General features: G+C 55.5%; 1 protein-coding gene across 1 annotated transcript; it reads left to right on the forward strand.

Moving 5' to 3' along the window:
* The first annotated feature begins 1,000 nt into the window (after nucleotides 1-1,000).
* KCNN4 (potassium calcium-activated channel subfamily N member 4) lies at nucleotides 1,001-16,470 on the forward strand. The gene is made up of 9 exons (XM_005897302.3): nucleotides 1,001-3,461; nucleotides 6,540-6,635; nucleotides 7,936-8,366; nucleotides 10,542-10,677; nucleotides 13,618-13,728; nucleotides 13,852-13,970; nucleotides 14,372-14,441; nucleotides 15,656-15,823; nucleotides 16,081-16,470. Exons 1-8 carry the CDS (start codon nucleotides 3,303-3,305, stop codon nucleotides 15,818-15,820), a joined length of 1,287 nt encoding a protein of 428 aa, XP_005897364.2. The 5' UTR covers nucleotides 1,001-3,302; the 3' UTR covers nucleotides 15,821-15,823; nucleotides 16,081-16,470.
* Nucleotides 16,471-17,602: the final 1,132 nt, after the last annotated feature.

Raw genomic sequence — 17,602 nt, forward strand, 5'->3', positions numbered from 1 at the left:
TGGGGATTCTCTGGATGTTCAGTGGTTAGGACTCTGCGCTTTCCCTGTGGAGGACCTGGGTTCAATCCCTGGTCAGGGAACTAATACCCCGCAAATCACTTGGCACAACCAAAAAAGAAAAAGGAGAGACAGAGCCTGTTAGAGACACAGACAGTGAGAACACAGAAGAGGGGCATGGAAGCAGAAGGACGAGGACAGGGAGAGAGAGCGAAATAGAAAAGCAGAGGGGTCATCGGGTATCACCTATATATGGAGTCTAAAAACATGGCACAAATAAACTTACTTACAAAACAGATATAGAGTCAGAGACACAGAAAACGAACTTATGGTCACCAAGGTAAAAGGAAAGCGAAGTTGCTCAGTTGCGTTCGACCCTTTGCGACCCCATGGACTGTAGCCTACCAGGCTCCTCCGTCCAAGGGATTTTCCAGGCAAGAATACTGGAGCGGGTTGCCATTTCCTTCTTCAGGGGATCTTCCCCACCCAGGGATGGAACTCTGGTCTCCCGCATTGCAGGCAAAAGGGGGTGGGATAAATTGGGAATTTGGGATTAACGGATACCCACTACTGTATATAAAATAGAGAAACAAAAAGGACCTACTGTATAGCATAGGGAACTACATTCAATATCTTGTAATAACCTATCATGGAAAAGAATCTGAAAGAAAATATACATTTATACACGCACACACACACATATATAACTGAATTACTTGCTGTACACCAGAATCATTGTAAATCAACTATACTTCGTAAAAATTTTAAAAAGCAGTGGGATGCAGAGACAGAGATGCTGAGAGACACAGAGACACAAAGAGAAGCAGGGTGAGAGAGAGAAACGGAACCACACAAATGCACAGAGTCAGAGGTGCTCAGAGAGAGAGAGCCGGAAGAGACAGAGGGGCTTAGAACAGAGGAAAACAGAGACCGAGAAAGACAGCCGGAGACAGAGATAAAGACGAGCCCAGAGGCTTCCAGAGTGGGAGAGACAAGAGGAGTCAGAGGCGAGGCCCCGGGGAAGCCGAGAGGGAGGAGAGGAGAAACGGAGGGCTGCAGGTGGGCGGCTGGGGTGCGGGCTGCAGTCTTGTGATCGCCCAGAGGCGGCAGCGTCTCCTCAGAGCCGGCACACGCGTGCGTCTCCATCGCGCTCCCGCCGCGTCTCCGCCTCCCATCCTGAGTGGGGATCACACGCGCCGCACGGGGCAGGGCCCCAGCCTAGGTTGTGTTTTTGTCACCGGGTGTGTCTGCGTTTGCGGTTTGGTGCCTCTGGGCGTGTCTGTGTGGGTTGTGTTGGTGTGACGCCAGGCATGTCTGTGTGTGTCTCGTTGCCCTGTGGCTGGCCGGTCCATGGTCCTGCTTGACACGTGACTCCGGGGAAGGGAGAGGGGCTAATGTCTTGTGTGTCCCTCCTCCCCACCCAGAGTGGTGTCCATGGGTCCGTGGGCCACACCTTGAGAGGGGTTTTGTGTCACCCCGCCAGCAAGTCCTCGTGCGTTGCTGCGGGAGGGCTTTGATCTGTGTCCAGCTGTATACAGTAGAGACCCGTGAGTGACTTCTGTGTTGCTGCACGCGGGCATGTGACACACGCCATGCGGCTGTCACTCTGGGAGTCATCACGCATCATTCTGCATTGCATCTGCTGTTCTGTACAGCAGCGCACGTGCTGTGTCTCTTTATAGGTTGTGTGTGTGTAACAGTTGTGTCTCACTCAGTGATGTGACACTGTGCTCTCCTTTCAAGGTGTATGTCCATGTTGGGGGTCTCTCCTTTCCCTGCCAGGGACACAGCCCGGCGACCACACTCAGAGTGTTGTGACTGTGTGGCTGTGTATCACACTGTACCAGAGGGTGTCCCTCTGGTGCTGTGTGGGTGTTGGTGCTGGCCTACGTGACGGATGTGTCAGTGGGCCACATCCGCCGGTTCACGGGACACAGTGTCTGTGCTGGGCAGACTGCATCCGTGTTTGGGGTCATGGTGTCTTTGCGTATTACCCTGTATATGTGGTGTTTGTGTGGCCGCTGGTGTTGGAGTGTATCATGTGCGTGGGGTGGTACGTGCTGTCTGTCAGTCTGAGGCAATGGTGGTGTTCTATTCCGTGTATGTGGCTCTTGGGCATCAGGGCCTATGCAGCCTGTGTGCCCGGCCTCCCTCCCCCGGGCACCATTCTGTTGTGTCCTGGGTGATGCAACAAAACAGCTCAGGACGTCTTATAGGGGCAGGTGCCCCCTGGGTTTCTGCGTGTGTCACTGTGCCTGTAGGCTTTTCCCACACGCATCCATTCCTACTGTTCTCTGACTGTATATTTGAATGGCAGCGTGTACTTGGGTTACATTGTGTGTTGAGGTGAATCTGTGTATGTTGTGAATCATTCTATGAGCATATGTGCTGGAGACAGTGTGCTAGGTGAGTGGTGACTGCCATGGGTGTGTCACTAAATGCCGTGTGTCTGCATGTATTGGGTACTGTTCCACGGGTGTGTGATGGCTGCGTGCCTTGTTCATACAGATATGCTGTGCGTGGCACAGGGGGATTGCTAAGTCAATACAGAGTGCGTGTTTGTGGAACACTTGTATAGGTCGTATTTGTGTAGCTACGGACGGGCATCATCCCCTGTGCCGTGTCTGGGTGTGGCTGTTTGTGTCAGACGATGTTGTGCCAGTTTTGACCGTGATGTCCGTGCTTCTGTGTGGACAATATTTGGGTGGCCCTGTGTGCCACGGGGCGCTGCCTGCTCGCTAAGTGCCGGCGTGTGTCACACCGTGTGTGTGGTGTCTGGGTGTGGCTGTGGGTTTCAGAGCTTGTCGGGAATTGTGAGTCACTCGGTGTCAGTAGTGTTGTGTGCCCATGGGTGTTAGGTTCCGTCTCTGGCCATGCCATGGTTCAGGGTGTAATCACTGCATGTTGAGTGGTGTCCGGGTGTGGCCCAGTGTAGGTGTGTATTATACGCTGCAGACCGTTGTGTGTGACAAAGCCCATTGTGTGTTGGTGTGTGTGTGTCTTAATCCACGTGGACGCACGCCTCTTCCTTGCTCTGCCCTAAGACACACCCCCGCTCCTCCTTAGTCTGAGAAGGGGGGTTGGGGAGCCTCCCCTCTGCCCGGGGGCCTCCCCAGCACCTCCCCGCCCTGCCCAGCAGTCACCACCTCCCAGAGGGCACAGACTCTGCTGTGCCTCAAAGCACAAGCCCAGAGCGAGGGAGCAGAGCGGGCCGGGGGCCTCAAGCCACTGTGGCTGCCCTTTGCGTGCTGCGAGGTGGGGGACCCTGGGCAGGAAACTGGCTGGGCCCCAAGACCCCGGGAGCCATGGGCGGGGAGCTGGTGCCGGGCTTGGGGGCCCTGCGGCGGCGAAAGCGCCTGCTGGAGCAGGAGAAGAGTCTGGCCGGCTGGACACTGGCACTGGCAGGAACTGGCATTGGACTTATGGTCCTGCATGCGGAGATGCTGTGGTTCGGGGGGTGCCCGGTGAGTGGAGGGTAGAGGCAGAGACTTCTAGTCTTGAAGGAGGAGGGGCTGGGGGCCAGGACTCCTGGGTCTAAGGGAGGAGGAGGCGCTGGGGGCTGAGACTCCAGGGTCAGAGGGAGGTGGGGCCGGGGACCCCCGGGTCTAAGAGTGGAGGAGGTTGAGCGCTGGACTCCTGGGATGCAGGGAGGGAAATGGTAGGGGGCCCCCTCTGCAAAAGGAAGGGAAGAGGGGTCACAGGGTGTCAATTTGAAGATACTGCAGTCAGACAGTTGGAGGTCCAAGGGGTGGCTGGTCAGATACTGGAGTCTCCCAAGAGCAGATTAGGGGAGGGGTAGCCCCAGGTTCAGTGTAGGGAGGGTGAGGAGAAAGGCTGACTTCCACTAGGTGGAGGCTCCTTGGTCCTTATCTGAACTCAAATGTTTGCCCAGTATCTCAGAGGCAAAGGGCAGAGACGGAAAAAACTGGCTGGGGTTGGGGAGGGGGGGGGTTGGTGGGGGAGAAGCATCCCCCACCCCCCGTCAATTCATCTCCATCCTTGAGAAGCTCAGCTTCCTCAGAATCTATTTAGTCTGAGAAATAAGGGAGAGGTAGGTTTCTCGCAGGCTGAGCTCCTGGGTCCCGGGGAGGAGAGGCTGGGGGCCTGGGCTCCTGGGTTTGAAGGGGAGGGCACCTTAGAGTGTGTGTAGGGGAAGAGGGGCTGACTTTGAGGATAGTGTGCGTAGGGAAGGAAAGGACAGGTGGGGCCGGGACAGGTCTGAGCAGGCTTCCAGCACATTCCAGCCCGGGTCCGGGCTATGATGGGGGCAGATGAAGGACATGGGTCAGAACTGGCAGCTGCAGGACGGGACGGAATTGCTCAACAGGAAAGGAGGGGCTGCAGATCTGTCTGGGGTAAGGGGTGTGGAACTGGGCTCGTCGGGGGGCCCTCGATTTGAGGGTTGAGGTGGGGGCATTCCCGGGGACAAGGCTCAGGCTTGGATTTGGGAGTGGGAGAGGCAGGCAGCTTTGAAGTACCCAGGAGCCCCACGGAGGGTCGGGGCAGACTGGCTTCCTCTGGCCGGGTGAGGGCAGCGGGCACTGAGGGGGTGGGGCCGCCGAAGCCCAGGCCAACAGGAAGCATGGCCCAGCTGACCCGCCGCTCCCAGGCTTCAGCACCCCGCCCAGCAGGGGAGGTGAGGCTAAGGGGGCAGATGCTATGGGTCGGGGGTCTTTCCTTCACCATCCAGTCTCTCTACCCTCTCACCTCCCCCTGCTTCCCTCCACTGCCCACCAGGCTGCTGCCTCCAGCAGGGCGACTCTGGCATCTGCTGCAGCTCTCTGGGCCCGTTTTGTCAACTGGAAATTGGGGGTGAGGGTTGAAATAGATGACCCGAAGGGTCATCCTCAGCCCCCTTTCTATGACCACCTTGACAATACCCATGTCCCCTCCCCACCTCCATCACAATCCATCACAGTCTAATGAATTCATTCTGCAGGGATCCAGACACCTGCTGGTAGCAGGGAGGGGCTGGAGGAGAGGCAGGGGCCAGAGCCCACTGTGACAGGGGAACGTGACCGATGCAGCCGGGCAGGAGAGGGAGGGTGGTGAGGGGTACAGAGAGGCTACCCAGGTGGTGCTAGTGGTAAAGAACCCGCCTGCCAATGCAGGAGACATAAGAGACACTGTTTTCATCCCTGGGTTGGGAAGATACCCTGGAGGAGGGCATGGCAATCCATTCCAGTATTCTTGCCTGGAGAATCCCGTGGACAGAGGAGCCTGGCGGGCTACAGTCCAAAGGGTCACACAGAGTCGGACACGACTGAAGCGACTCAACACACGCACAAACACACAGAGGCAGAGATACACAGAAAGACATAGAGAGAGACCAAGGCAAAGATGCAGTGAGAGACAGCGTGCTACAGACAGACAAGGGGGTGCAGGATTCGGGGCAAAAGGAATTGCAAAGGAGAGAGGACCACCAGAGAAGCGGACGACAGAGCTGGGAGAGGGCTGGGCCAGGTGGAGTGCTGGTTGAGACAAACTAAAGAAAGGGAGAGGGAACTGGGGAGCCGTAGAAGGATGAGGGGGTGGGGGAGGGCTAGGGACAACAGCACCATTGTTCGGGGAGGGTTGGGGGGGGAGGCCCCCCGGGGCAGGAAACTGGCCCTTTTCCCCTGCACAGAGGTGGGGCCCTGGCCGGCGGGGAGAGCTGGCAGTGTTCTAGAAGAAACAGGTGCTGAGCTCATTGCGGGCGCCCAGGTGGCCCTTTCCCCCGACACCACCTTCCAGGCAGGCACCCCCTCCTAGGGAATCCAGCAGTCCCATTCCCCTCTAAATCTCTCCCTTAAGAATTCTAGATTCCTCCAAGGTATAGACGCACAAAGAGAGGGAAAAAAACTTCCCCTGGTTTCTGGAGGCCATGTGCTTCCGGCCAGATCTGCCCTGGGCTTGGAGCCAGGAGAGAGGGCAGGAGGGAGGGGGGAGAAAGGCCATTCTGGGCAGGACTGGAGGCCTTTCTCAGAGCTGGGGCTGGGGTCTCAGGGACCCAGCTCCTGAATGAGGGCAAGGGAGGGTGTCATTCATTCCTTGGGGACTGAGTACCAGTTTCTAGGCTCCTTAGGAATTGGGTTGCTGGGGTGGGGGGAGACTTGAAGTTGCTTTCTAGGGCAGAGACCAGCTGGGGAGGAAGGGAAGAGGAGGGACACTCTTTAGAGGCTAAATATCTGTTTCTAGACACCCCTCCACCAACTGAGAACTATTTTCGATGGGGATCCATATGCGGCAGTTAGGAAGGAATGTGCATTTTGAGGTCTTCTCTCAGGGGTGTGGTCTTAGGAGAGGCTGAGGAGGAGGGTGAACCCTGCATCTGGGCCAGGGCTGTCCCCTTAGGAAGGAAGAGGGTGCTCTCCTTGGGGACCCGATGACAGTTTTGAGGCTTCCTCAGACCTGGAGGCATCAGTAGAGGGCTGGACTGGACGTGGGGTTAGGAGGCTAGGAATCAGTGGGAAGGGAGAAGGGATGGTGGTTTGGGAGGAGGGTAGAGGGGCAGAGCAGGTGGAGACCTAGGATCTCACCCCTTTCTCTCTCCCTCCCAACAGTGGGTGCTCTACCTGTTCCTGGTTAAATGCATGATCAGCATTTCCACGTTCCTGCTCCTCTCCCTTATCGTGGCCTTTCACGCCAAAGAGGTCCAGGTAGGGCAGGCCCCACCCCCAGCCCCTTCTTGCTCCCCTAAGCCCCCACCACGCCCTGTCAGCTCACACTTTCCAGCCTGCTGAGCTGAGTAATGAGCTTCCTCCACCCTGAGATGCATCCACGCCCTGATCTACCTGGAGGGGATGAACCGTGGACAACAGACAGAGCCTCCCGGAGCAGCCCTGACCTTCCTCCACCTGCTGCCCTCTGACTCACCTGGCAGGCACACCTGTAGGTGCCGAGAGTTCCCACCCCCAGGCCTCTCTGTCCACTCTAGCTCCAGGCTACCTCACACCAGGCCCAGCCTCCCAGATCTCCCTTCTTCAACCCTTGGGCCCCCACCTATTCCGGTCCCAACAACTCAGATCCTAGTTATGTGCCTGAAGTCCTTCCCCATGCCTGAGCTCCCCACCTCTGTGCCAATGACCCCCAGATCCAGGCGCCCTTCCCATCACATGGAAGGGCGCCCTCTCCCCCACATGGATCCCCCCTCCCATCGCATGTCTCAATCCACACTGGGCTCCACACCCACCCCTTCCCCTCTCCTCCCATCTTCCATACCCCTAGATCCTTGCCCCACCACTTGGCGTATAAAACGGAGGTTATTGGCCGAATGTGGTATGCCCCTTGCAGAGACTGGCATACAAGACAAGCTCAGTAAGAAGTAGACCTTATCATTCATAGCAGTCATTCAAGTAGTTAAGCGGCCTGATTTCATAGCCCAGCTGTGCAGCTGCACCTGAGCGCCCTGGGCCTCAGTTTCCACATCTATAAAGTGGGAGTAGGAATACCTTCATTCTCACTGTCTTGTGAGCATTCCGGGAGTCACAACACCAAAGAGGATACCGCAATGCCGGGCACCCCCCAGGTGCCCCGCACGTGTTGGCTATTGTCACTGTAATGGGATGATGCCCGTTACACTGCTGGGTCCCCAGAGACAGGAGTAAGGCCTGGCTCCGTGGATGTAGAATGTAGGCTCCAGGGAGGAAGGCGTTTTTGTCCTGTTCACCCATATCCCCAACATATCTCAACGTCGGGCACACAGTAGGCACTCAATAAGTGTTCCTGGGCTGGAGGTTCTGGAAGTAGGCTGCACGGAACACAAGAGTGAAGGCGGAGAGATGTCCTCCTCTGGTCCTGCCGTGTCCCTTCCCCACCCTTCCCGGCCCCAGGCCCTGCGCTATCTGCCTCCTCTGCGGCCCCGCGGGTGCGCCCCCCTTATCTCCTCGCGCAGGCTGGGGAGCGGGCGCCTGACCTTCGCGTGACTCCCTCCTTCTCCGTCCGTCCTCCTCCCCGCAGCTGTTCATGACGGACAACGGGCTCCGGGACTGGCGCGTGGCGCTGACCGGGCGGCAGGTGGCGCAGATCGTGCTGGAGCTGGTGGTGTGCGGGCTGCACCCGCCGCCGGTGCCGGGTCCGCCGTGCGTGCTGAGCTCGGGGTTCCCGAAGACCGCGGCCACGCAGTCCTGGCCCAGCTTCCTGGACCAGGGGGAGGCGCTGCTGTCGCTGGCCATGCTGCTGCGCCTGTACCTGGTGCCCCGCGCCCTGCTCCTGCGCAGCGGCGTCCTGCTCAACGCCTCCTACCGCAGCATCGGCGCGCTCAACCAGGTCCGCTTCCGCCACTGGTTCGTGGCCAAGCTGTACATGAACACGCACCCCGGCCGCCTGCTGCTCTGCCTCACGCTTGGCCTCTGGCTCACCACCGCCTGGGTGCTGTCGGTAGCCGAGAGGTGAGGGTGCCAGGGCGGGTGGGGATGGAGGGTACCTGAAGCCTCTGGAGGAGCCGCTTACAACCACGCTTGCCCTGCAGGGTGGTGCAGATCAGGACTCCCCGGGACCAAGCCGTGGAGAAAGCTATCTGTCCACACTCTTATGCAGCGGGGTGGGAAGAACCGAGACAGACCAGCCCCAAAGCCTTTCGTCCACTTGCAGCCTCCTGTCTCCCCCACCCCAACCTCCCAACACACATATACCCTAGGAAGCCCCGCCCTTCCTGCCTCAAATCTCTCCTGCCTCCGGAATCCAGGTATAATGCAGGCCCTGGGGCCTGGCTGGCCAAGGGTTGCACCTGCTTTGAAGGAAGGAGACTTTCTGCCTTTCCAAATAAGCACAGATGCACTGGTAGGTGCTCCTAACCACCCCAGGGCTGCCCTGGAAGAAATTCCCAGCTGCCTGCTGGACTCTGACCTGATGCTGGAACTGTACCCCATCAGGGCCTCCACTTATCTTTGTTGTTGTTTTAGTCACCAAGTCCTGTCTGACTCTTTGCGACCCCATGGACTGTAGACTGTCAGCCTCCTCTGTCCCTGGGATTTCCCAGGCAAGAATACTAGAGTAGGTTGCTATTTCCTTCTCCAGGGATCTTCCCAATCCAGAAATTGAACCCACGTCTCCTGCATTAGCAGGTGGATTCTTTACCACTGAGCCACCAGGGAAGCCCCATTTATCTTACAGATAAAAAAAATTAGGGGTAATCTTAGCCAGTGGTTCTGGGACCAGCAGCATCTCCTGGATTTAGTTCAGTTGCTCAGTTGTGTCCGACTCTTTGTGACCCCATGGACTGCAACACGCCAGGCCTCCCTGTCCATCACCAACTCCTGGAGTTTACTCAAACTTATGTCCATTGAGTCGGTGATGCCATCCAACCATCTCATCTTCTGTCGTCTCCTTCACCTTCTGCCCTCAATCTTTCCCAGCATCGGGGTCTTTTCCAATGAGTCAGTTCTTTGCATCAGGTGGCCAAAATATTGGAGTTTCAGCTTCAGCATCAGTCCTTCCAATGAATATTCAGGACTTATTTCTTTAGGATGGACTGGTTGGATCTCCTTGCAGTCCAAGGGACTCTCAAGAGTCTTCTCCAACATCACAATTCAAAGCCTCAATTCTTCAGCACTCAGCCTTCTTTATAGTCCAGCTCTCACATCCATACATGACCACTGGAAAAACCATAGCTTTAACTAGACGGACCTTTGCTGGCAAAGTAATGTCTCTGCTTTTTAGTATGCTCTCTATCTCCTGGGAACTGGTTGCAAATCCAAATTCGCAGGCCCCACCCATATTTATGGAATCCAAGACTCTAAGGGGCGGGACCCAGCAATCTGTTTTTAACAGTTGATTCTGATGCTGGCCCAAGTTTGAGAACCTCTAGTTTAGTACATCGAGCCAAGGATTCTTGAGGGGAGGTAGAGAATGGGACCATCTGCCCTGAGATTTCTCCTCTCTGAGCCTCTGAAAGGCGAAGTCCACAAACTTGAGTGTACTTTGGGATGAAGGGGGTGGGGCTTAACCATACAGATTCAGTCCCCACCTCAGGGCACTAACTTAGTGGTTTTGAGGTTTCTGGGACCCTGGTGAATGATGCTTTCTTTGCTCTGGCCTAACTATGGGTCAGAGTTAGACACATCCTGATTTTCAGTCCTTTCTATGACTAGACCTAAATATCCCCTTCCATGAAGTGTGGGGAAAGAAGAGAATCCCCTCGCTCAAGCCTTTTTAGAGTCCCATCTTTTTAGTCCTGGCAGAGCCACCTCTAGGCCACATAGAATCTTTGTGGAAATCAGAAAACCCACTCTTTCTCTGGGTGGAGGCAGTTCCCTGCCAGGGACTGACAAGTGAACTTCAGGTTGGGTTTCTTCCCCCTTTCAACCCCTCAACCACATTAAATGCAGCAGCCCTGGTAGCCTAGCTGAAACCAAATGGGCTTTGGAATTGACAGGATCCAGGTTCAAAGCCCATAGCCCACAGTGGTTGAGCATTTTGTCTAGGTCACACAGCAAAGAGGAGGCCAGGCAGGCTTGCCAAAGCCAGGCAAGCTTTGAGTGCTTTTTTTGAGTGTGGGTGTGTGCTAAGAAAGAGGGTATCAAACACCACAGGAACCCCAGAACTAACCCGCTCTTCCCCTATAGGCAGGCCGTGAATGCCACTGGGCACCTTTCAGACACACTGTGGCTGATCCCCATCACATTCCTGACCATTGGCTATGGTGATGTGGTGCCAGGCACCATGTGGGGCAAGATCGTCTGCCTCTGCACTGGCGTCATGGTGAGTACATCCATTCAGGGACTCCTGTATTGCACACTGCTCATCCCCTGGGCCCCAGGAAACCATGGAGCCAACTGAAGCACTCAGGGACACCCCAGGAAACATGGGTGTCTGGACCCCTACAGCCTCACTGCCTGTCCAGGACACAGTCGTTGCTGTTGTTCAGATGCTAAGTCATGTCCAACTCTTTGCAACCCCATGGACTGTAGCATGCCAGGCTCTTCTGTCCTCTACTGTCTCCTAGAGTTTGCTCAAATTCATGTCCATTGAGTTGGTGATGCTATCTGACCATCTCATCCTCTGTTGTCCCCTTTTCCTATTGCCTACAGTCTCTCCTAGCATCAGGGTCTTTTCCAATGAGTTGGCTCTTCCCATCCAGTGATCAAAAGTATTGGAGCTTCAGCTTCAACAAGAGTCCTTCCAATGAATATTCAGAGTTGATTTCCTTTAGGATTGACTGGCTTGATCTTGCTGTCCAAGGGGACTCTTGAGTCTTCTCCAGCACCACAGTTCAAAAGCATCAATTCTTAGCTCTCAGCCTTCTTAATGATCCAGCTCTCACATCTGTACATGACTGCTGGAAAAACCATAGCTCTGACTACATGGATCTTTGCTCAGAACACAGACACCAGCCCTATTTCCTTTGAAAATCCCAGGAATCCATCCCCTAAAGCCCTAACTCTCTCTGGAATCTAGCACCCCAGACCTCATCCTCCTTGGGAACCTCCCAGTCCTTTTTCCCTTTTTCCTCCCAGAATTCAGGAATCCAGCCCTGAGTTCCCCCAAGGCTCAGGATCTTGCTCTCTCCCCTCTTTACCCTCTCAATCATCTAGGACTCAGGGTACCTGGTTTCCCAGCTCCAGGTTCCTTCAGGACCCAGGGATCCAGTTTACCAGTCTCCATTAAGGCTATTGCATATAGATATCAGGAGCTTGCCTGTGGGCTTGGGCTGCTCAAGTTCAAATTCTGTTTCTGCCACTTCCTAGCTGGGAGTCAGCCATATAATCTTTCTGGGCCTCAGTTTTCTCATCTATAAAATGGGGATGATGATACCAGTGTACTGCTCAAGGAGCTTCTGAGAAGACTAAATGAATTAAACCATGTAAAGGGTCTCAAAAGGGCTTCCCAGGTGGCTCAGTGGGTAAAGAATCTGCCTGCAATGCAGGAGACACGAGACACCAGTTCGATCCCTGGGTCAGGAAGATCCCCTGGAGAAGGGCATGGCAACCCACTCCAGTATTCTTGCCTGAAGAATCCCATGGACAGAGGAGCCTGACAGGTTGCAAAAAGTTGGTCATGACTGAAGCAACTGAGCATAGCACAGCACAGCACACAAAGGGTCTCAAGCATAAGAAAGGCTCAGAAAATGGGTCAGGGGTGGCAATGGGGAAGCTGTTATTGTAGCTGGTTCCAAGCATGTGGCTGTCTGCTATCCTAGCTCCTGTGCCCTCAAGGATGAGACAGAGGGCTCCCTAAGCCTTAGACCCGAGCCTGTACCCCAGAGTCAGCCTCCCTCTGAATCTAGACACCCACCCCCTTCCCTTCGTAGACCCAGCACCCAATGCCTTGGCCTCCACCTCCCTATGAGATCTGGCTCCCTTCAAGCTCAGGAATTCAAGCCAACAGCCCCCAGCCCTGATTTGTCCCAGGAAGGACATGCTGAACCCCCGAGTCCTGGGTCCACAGGTGATGCATGGGGTGGCAGGGAAATGTGGCTCACACACACACACATACACACACACACACACACAGTGGTGAGTCTCTGTGACTAGGAAAGAGGGGCAGGGATGCAGCCAGGGACACACTCCCAAAGGGTCAGAGGCCCTCAGGGCTGCCTGGGACCTCCTCCCTCATTTGAGAAAGGGAGAACCTGAGACAGAAGGCTCTCTCATGGTGAGTTTTGCACTAGCTTTGCACTAGAGTTCACAGCCTACTCCCGGCCGAGAGGTTCCAGGTGCAATGAAATAATAATGGCTAACTTTTATTGGGTCTGTACTCTGCCAGGCTCTGCTCTCAAGGTGCTAACTGACGGAATCCCTGGAGTAATTCTGTGAGGGCGTGCACATTGCACAAATAAGAAGCTCAGGCACTGAGATTAGATAACTTGCTCCAAGCTGGGCTTGGAACCCAAGTGGTCCCTGTAGCTAGTAAATTGTTCCGAGGGTCAAGAGCTGAAACAGAATGGGATGGGAACAGACTTCAGACGATTCATTCTAACTTCAGGGACAGTGAGCAGGTGGTACAGGGCAGTCGGGATTTGATGGGGCCTTGATGGATCAGAGGCCTCGAGAAGGAAGGGATGAGAGTGAGGGTTTGGAACAAGGTGCTCAGGCAGGTGAAGGATGAATTGCCTGAGAGGGAGGCTGGGCAGAGAAGAAGGAGTGGCCTGGACCTTAGCAGGCCCTGAGAGCCGGGCTAAGAAGTTTGGGGCAGTGGGAGTCCAGAAGGAGATTAGGGTGAGGGGGTCAGGGTCACAGCTGGGTCAGGGTGGGGTGAAGGGGAGGCTAGAAATTGCCCAGGAGGGAGAAGATGTGGCCAGAGCTGGGCAGCGTCTATAGGGGTGGGGAGGAGGGGGAAGAACACCCCTGATGACCTGATGGCCGACTGGAACGTGGGGAGGCAGGGGTCCTGCCGGAGCCTGAGGTCTGCCCATCACCCAGCACCAGCCCTTCTCCCCCATCTCCGATCACACCCTTAACAAAACAGGACATGGTGAGGTGTAAACACCTCAGATGTGTGATTTTGACCTCAGTTCCACCTCTGGGACCTCTGGGACCCTGGTTCTCTCCCAGTGGGTTTGCTTGTTTGTCAACTAGGAGGGTGGTGCCTGCCAGCTGTGGCTGTTGGGAGGATTCAAGGAGAGATAGAGAGAGTTGGTGGCACACAGCTGGCACTCAGAGCCCCAGGGCCCCTGTGTCATAACACCTGCTGTGCCCACAGGGGGTCTGCTGCACAGCCCTGCTGGTGGCCGTGGTGGCCCGGAAGCTGGAGTTTAATAAGGCAGAGAAGCATGTGCACAACTTCATGATGGATATTCAGTATGCCAAAGAGGTGAGGGGGGCCTCCAGCACCCAGAACACACCCTCTCTCAGACCCAGCAGTCCAAGCCCCCAGCCCCTCCTCCCAGAGCCCTAGGGAGTCCATCTCCCCTGACAATGTGACCCCCACACCCAGATGAGGGAGTCAGCTGCCCGAGTGCTGCAGGAGTCCTGGATGTTGTACAAACATACACGCAGGAAGGAGTCTGGAGCCGCCCGCAAGCACCAGCGCCGGCTGCTGGCTGCCATCAACAGGTGAGGACCTCTGTGTGTGCACACGCCGTGTACAGCCCTGAGTCTACACCTCTCTGCAGGGTGTGAGTGTGTGTGTGTGTCCGTGTGTGAGTATGAATGCATACCCAGGTCAGGATGCCCGCGTGTGGTCCCACTAAACAGATGCCCACCTGGACATCACAGTGACTCTGTGTGTGTGTGATGGTTTCGTCTGCATGTTTCAGAGTGCCTGTGGGTCTGGCTACCTGGTTCTCTATGTGGGAGGTGGGCTCATGGGTGCAGCCACTCACTCCCACCCCTTCAGTTCTCTGGCAACTTTTCCTCATTATATTCTTATCTTTGTGAGTCTCTCCTCCCCTCATCCCACCCCTGTGCTAAGGCCGCTCTGACCCCCACCCCTTGCTGTTCTTTTTAACCCCCAGGTTCCGCCAGGTGCGGCTGAAACACAGAAAGCTCCGGGAGCAAGTGAACTCTATGGTGGACATCTCCAAGGTACTGGGATCCTGTGAGAGGGGGTCTAGGAGAAGAGGGAGGTAGGGGTGGCTGGTAAGGAGCTCTAGGCCTGGAATCAGGGACGCTGGCACACACGGGCACTCAAGAAAGCTCTTGTGGTTGAAGGAACAAACAAATGAATAAGTGAATGATGCAATAGAGCTTCTCGTGAAAGGTGCAGCTTCCTTTGAAGCTTAAGGAACTTACTTGTGCAAAGAACTCCAGTGTTTGATGTGAAATTATTTCCATTATCAAGTTCCCTACATGTGGGTAGATATAAAATTCCTTTCAACTATGACTCTTATACAACCATAAAACCAAAGCAAATTGACAAACAAAGTTCAAACACAAAGTGCAAAGCAATAAAATGTGAATTAACAGCACCAACATACAGACGAGTGACATTGTTCCGGGAAAACTCAATCTGTGCTGCTGCTGTGAAGAGGAGGAAGGTGGCCAGGAGCGCCGGGCAGGCTTGCCTGGTCGAGGGCTTGCCCTCCTTCTGCTGGGTCTCCTTGACTCTGAAGTGCTCAGGGTCAGTGATGTCGCGCCCCACTGGCTTGGTTAGCAGCTCCTCTTGCTTATCCGGTAGCCTTTGCTTTTTTCTCATTAGCCCGCGACAACTCAAACAGTGGCCCTGGGCCCTGATGCCATGGTAAACACAGCCGCAGGTGCCGGGCCCCTAAACTGCATGGCAGTGGCCTAGATCTGCCGGAATTGGCAGGTCGTGATTTCTAAGATTAGCCACCTGGCCCCAAACGCGGAAGTCAAGAGTTTTCATAGAAAGCTCCCACGCCCTGAAGGACGAAGCTGTGAATCCTAGTTTGAGAAGGCAGAGAAAGCGCTCTGTGGGTTTTAAAGTCAGGCGGCCATCAAGGCCACAAAGATCTAAGTGAGCACCCACTACGTTCTCGGGTCACCCTGATCCGGGCGCTGCCTTGGGCATGTCAACTTATCTTCTCCAGGCCTGTTTCCTCAGCTGTTAAAAATGGAAACAGGATTCCCATTCCCACACTTTTAGGAGGATTTTAAACTGCATATGAGGATCACGTGGCCCAGTCGCTGGGCAGGTGGTTGATAAATGGTAACTGTTATTATTGAGGATAATCTCCTGGGCCTGTAAGGACTTAGGAAATGCTGGTTCCACTGCCTTACTCTGCAGGGCAGGGCAGGGAGTCTCCCCCAGCCCCCTGATTCCTCTGACCTCTGCCCAGATGCACATGATCCTGTGCGACCTGCAGCTCCGTCTGAGCAGCTCTCACCAGGCCCTGGAGAAGCACATTGACGCACTAGCAGGGAGGCTGGACACCCTGAGCGAGTTGCTCAGCGCTGCGCTGGGGCCGCAGCAGCTTCCAGAACCAAGCCAGGAGGCCACGTAGCTGGTGAGGGGGCTGGGACTTGGGCAAGAGAACCTCCTGGGGGAAGGGTGCCCTGTGGCCAGCACCCCATGTGGCTAAAGGGGAGGGGGACGGAGGGGCTGGAGTTGAGGCCACCCGATCTCTTCTGCTCTGGCTCTGCCTGCAGTGAGGAACACCAAGTTTGGGGCTGGACCGGCCCCCGCCCTCTTTCTTTGCTTGGTTTGTCTCTTCCTCTGGTGTCTGGCCTGCCTTTCTATCCAACTCTCTGTTCGTCTCCCCAGGACCCATCTGGGAAGAACCAGGCTACCCTTCCCCAGGATTGAGGTCAAGGACATTCTCTCTGCTACTCCTGACCCAGCCGCACATATAAAGCCCCCCCTAAGTGTGAGGACTGCTGGGGGCCCCACCTTGGATGGTGGATGCTGAAGGATGCCGGAGGGGATGCTGGATTAAGGAGGGAGGCCGTGGCCCACCCCCCACCAAGGCCCCAAATGGGAAAACGGTCACCCCTGCCCCACATACCCTCGACAAAAACATCCTCACTCTGCTGCTGTAGATGGCCACCAGCTTTCAGTTGGACGTGGAGGTGCTTGGGGGCCGGGACTCCTGGGTCCCAGAGGCCCAGGGTCCAGGATCCAGGGCTGCCTCAGTGACCCGCCGGCCGGCCGGCAGAGCTAAAGGAACCAGGCCCGAAGCCGGGACGAGGCAGGAGGCAGCGCTCCCTGGTGGTAGAGCGAGGAGGACACTGTTTCTCCAGAGGTGCAGAGAACTATCTGGTGGGAGAAGATGGGAGGGGCCAGGGTGCAGCCCACCAGTCTCTGCTCTTATACTTTGCAATAAATGTTAAACAAAGCCAGAAGTTGTTGTTTCTTTCTAAACACACCCACACTCCAAACAGGCAGGTCAGCCAGTGGAAGGCCCTTTCCCTGTCTGAACCTGCTTGCGTGCTCAGTCGCTACAGTTGTTTGGCTCTTTGCGACTCTATGGACTGTAGCCCTCCAGGCTCCTCTGTCCACAGGGATTCTCCAGGCAAAAACACTGCAGAGGGTTGCTGTGCCCTCCTCCCAGGGATCTTCCCGACCCAGGGATCAAACCTGAGTCTCCCGCATTACAGGCAGATTCTTTACCTCCTGAGTCGCCGAGGAAGCCCAGCTGAACCAGCTTCTGCAACTATAAAGGAAGGCTCCGAGAAGTATCCTCCCCAGGTCTGTAAGCTGAAGAGTCCTCAACACTGTCCCTACCCCTGCCCCAGCCCAGATCTTAGGCTAAGAGCAAGGGCTTTGAATTCAGACAGATTGGGGTTCAAACCCTGGATCTGCCATCCACTGGTTGTGTGACTTCGGGCAAGTGGCTTCATCTCTCCAAACATTTCACTTCACCTGTGAGATGGGGTCACCTTCCCACAGGGAGGGGCACAGAGGGTTGGGCATTTAGTAAGAATTCATGAGAGATAACTTAATCATTTTTATCAGTGCTATTGATTTTCAGACACAATCAGTATATGGCTGCTCTTTCCTCTGCCCCCCTCTAATCATAGCCCACCAGAACCCAGATGACAACTCGTCCATCAGGAGAGTAACGGGAACCCCAAACTATCCCCTGTACTCATTTCTCGTATCTGCTAGGACTTGGCCAGGAAATGGGAAGGGGGCTGGCGCTTATGGAGGTCCTCCTGTATGCCCAGCTCTGCGGTCCCATTTTGTAAGTCACCACCACCTCTGCCTGCCCCGCCCCACCCCACTGTACAAATACAGAGACTGAAGTTTCTAGAGGAGGAAGGCTTCAAGGGTCTGGCTTCACACC

This window comes from Bos mutus, chromosome 18, assembly GCF_027580195.1.
Source record: "Bos mutus isolate GX-2022 chromosome 18, NWIPB_WYAK_1.1, whole genome shotgun sequence".
NCBI lineage: Eukaryota > Metazoa > Chordata > Mammalia > Artiodactyla > Bovidae > Bos > Bos mutus.

Excerpts from the sequence above, each read along its gene's own strand:
- KCNN4 (XM_005897302.3), top strand. The coding sequence starts at position 3,303 with ATGGGCGGGGAGCTGGTGCCGGGCTTGGGGGCCCTGCGGCGGCGAAAG. Across the intron at positions 6,636-7,935 it reads TTCACGCCAAAGAGGTCCAG|CTGTTCATGACGGACAACGG; the intron begins GTAGGGCAGGCC and ends TCCTCCCCGCAG. Across the intron at positions 13,729-13,851 it reads ATATTCAGTATGCCAAAGAG|ATGAGGGAGTCAGCTGCCCG; the intron begins GTGAGGGGGGCC and ends CCCCACACCCAG.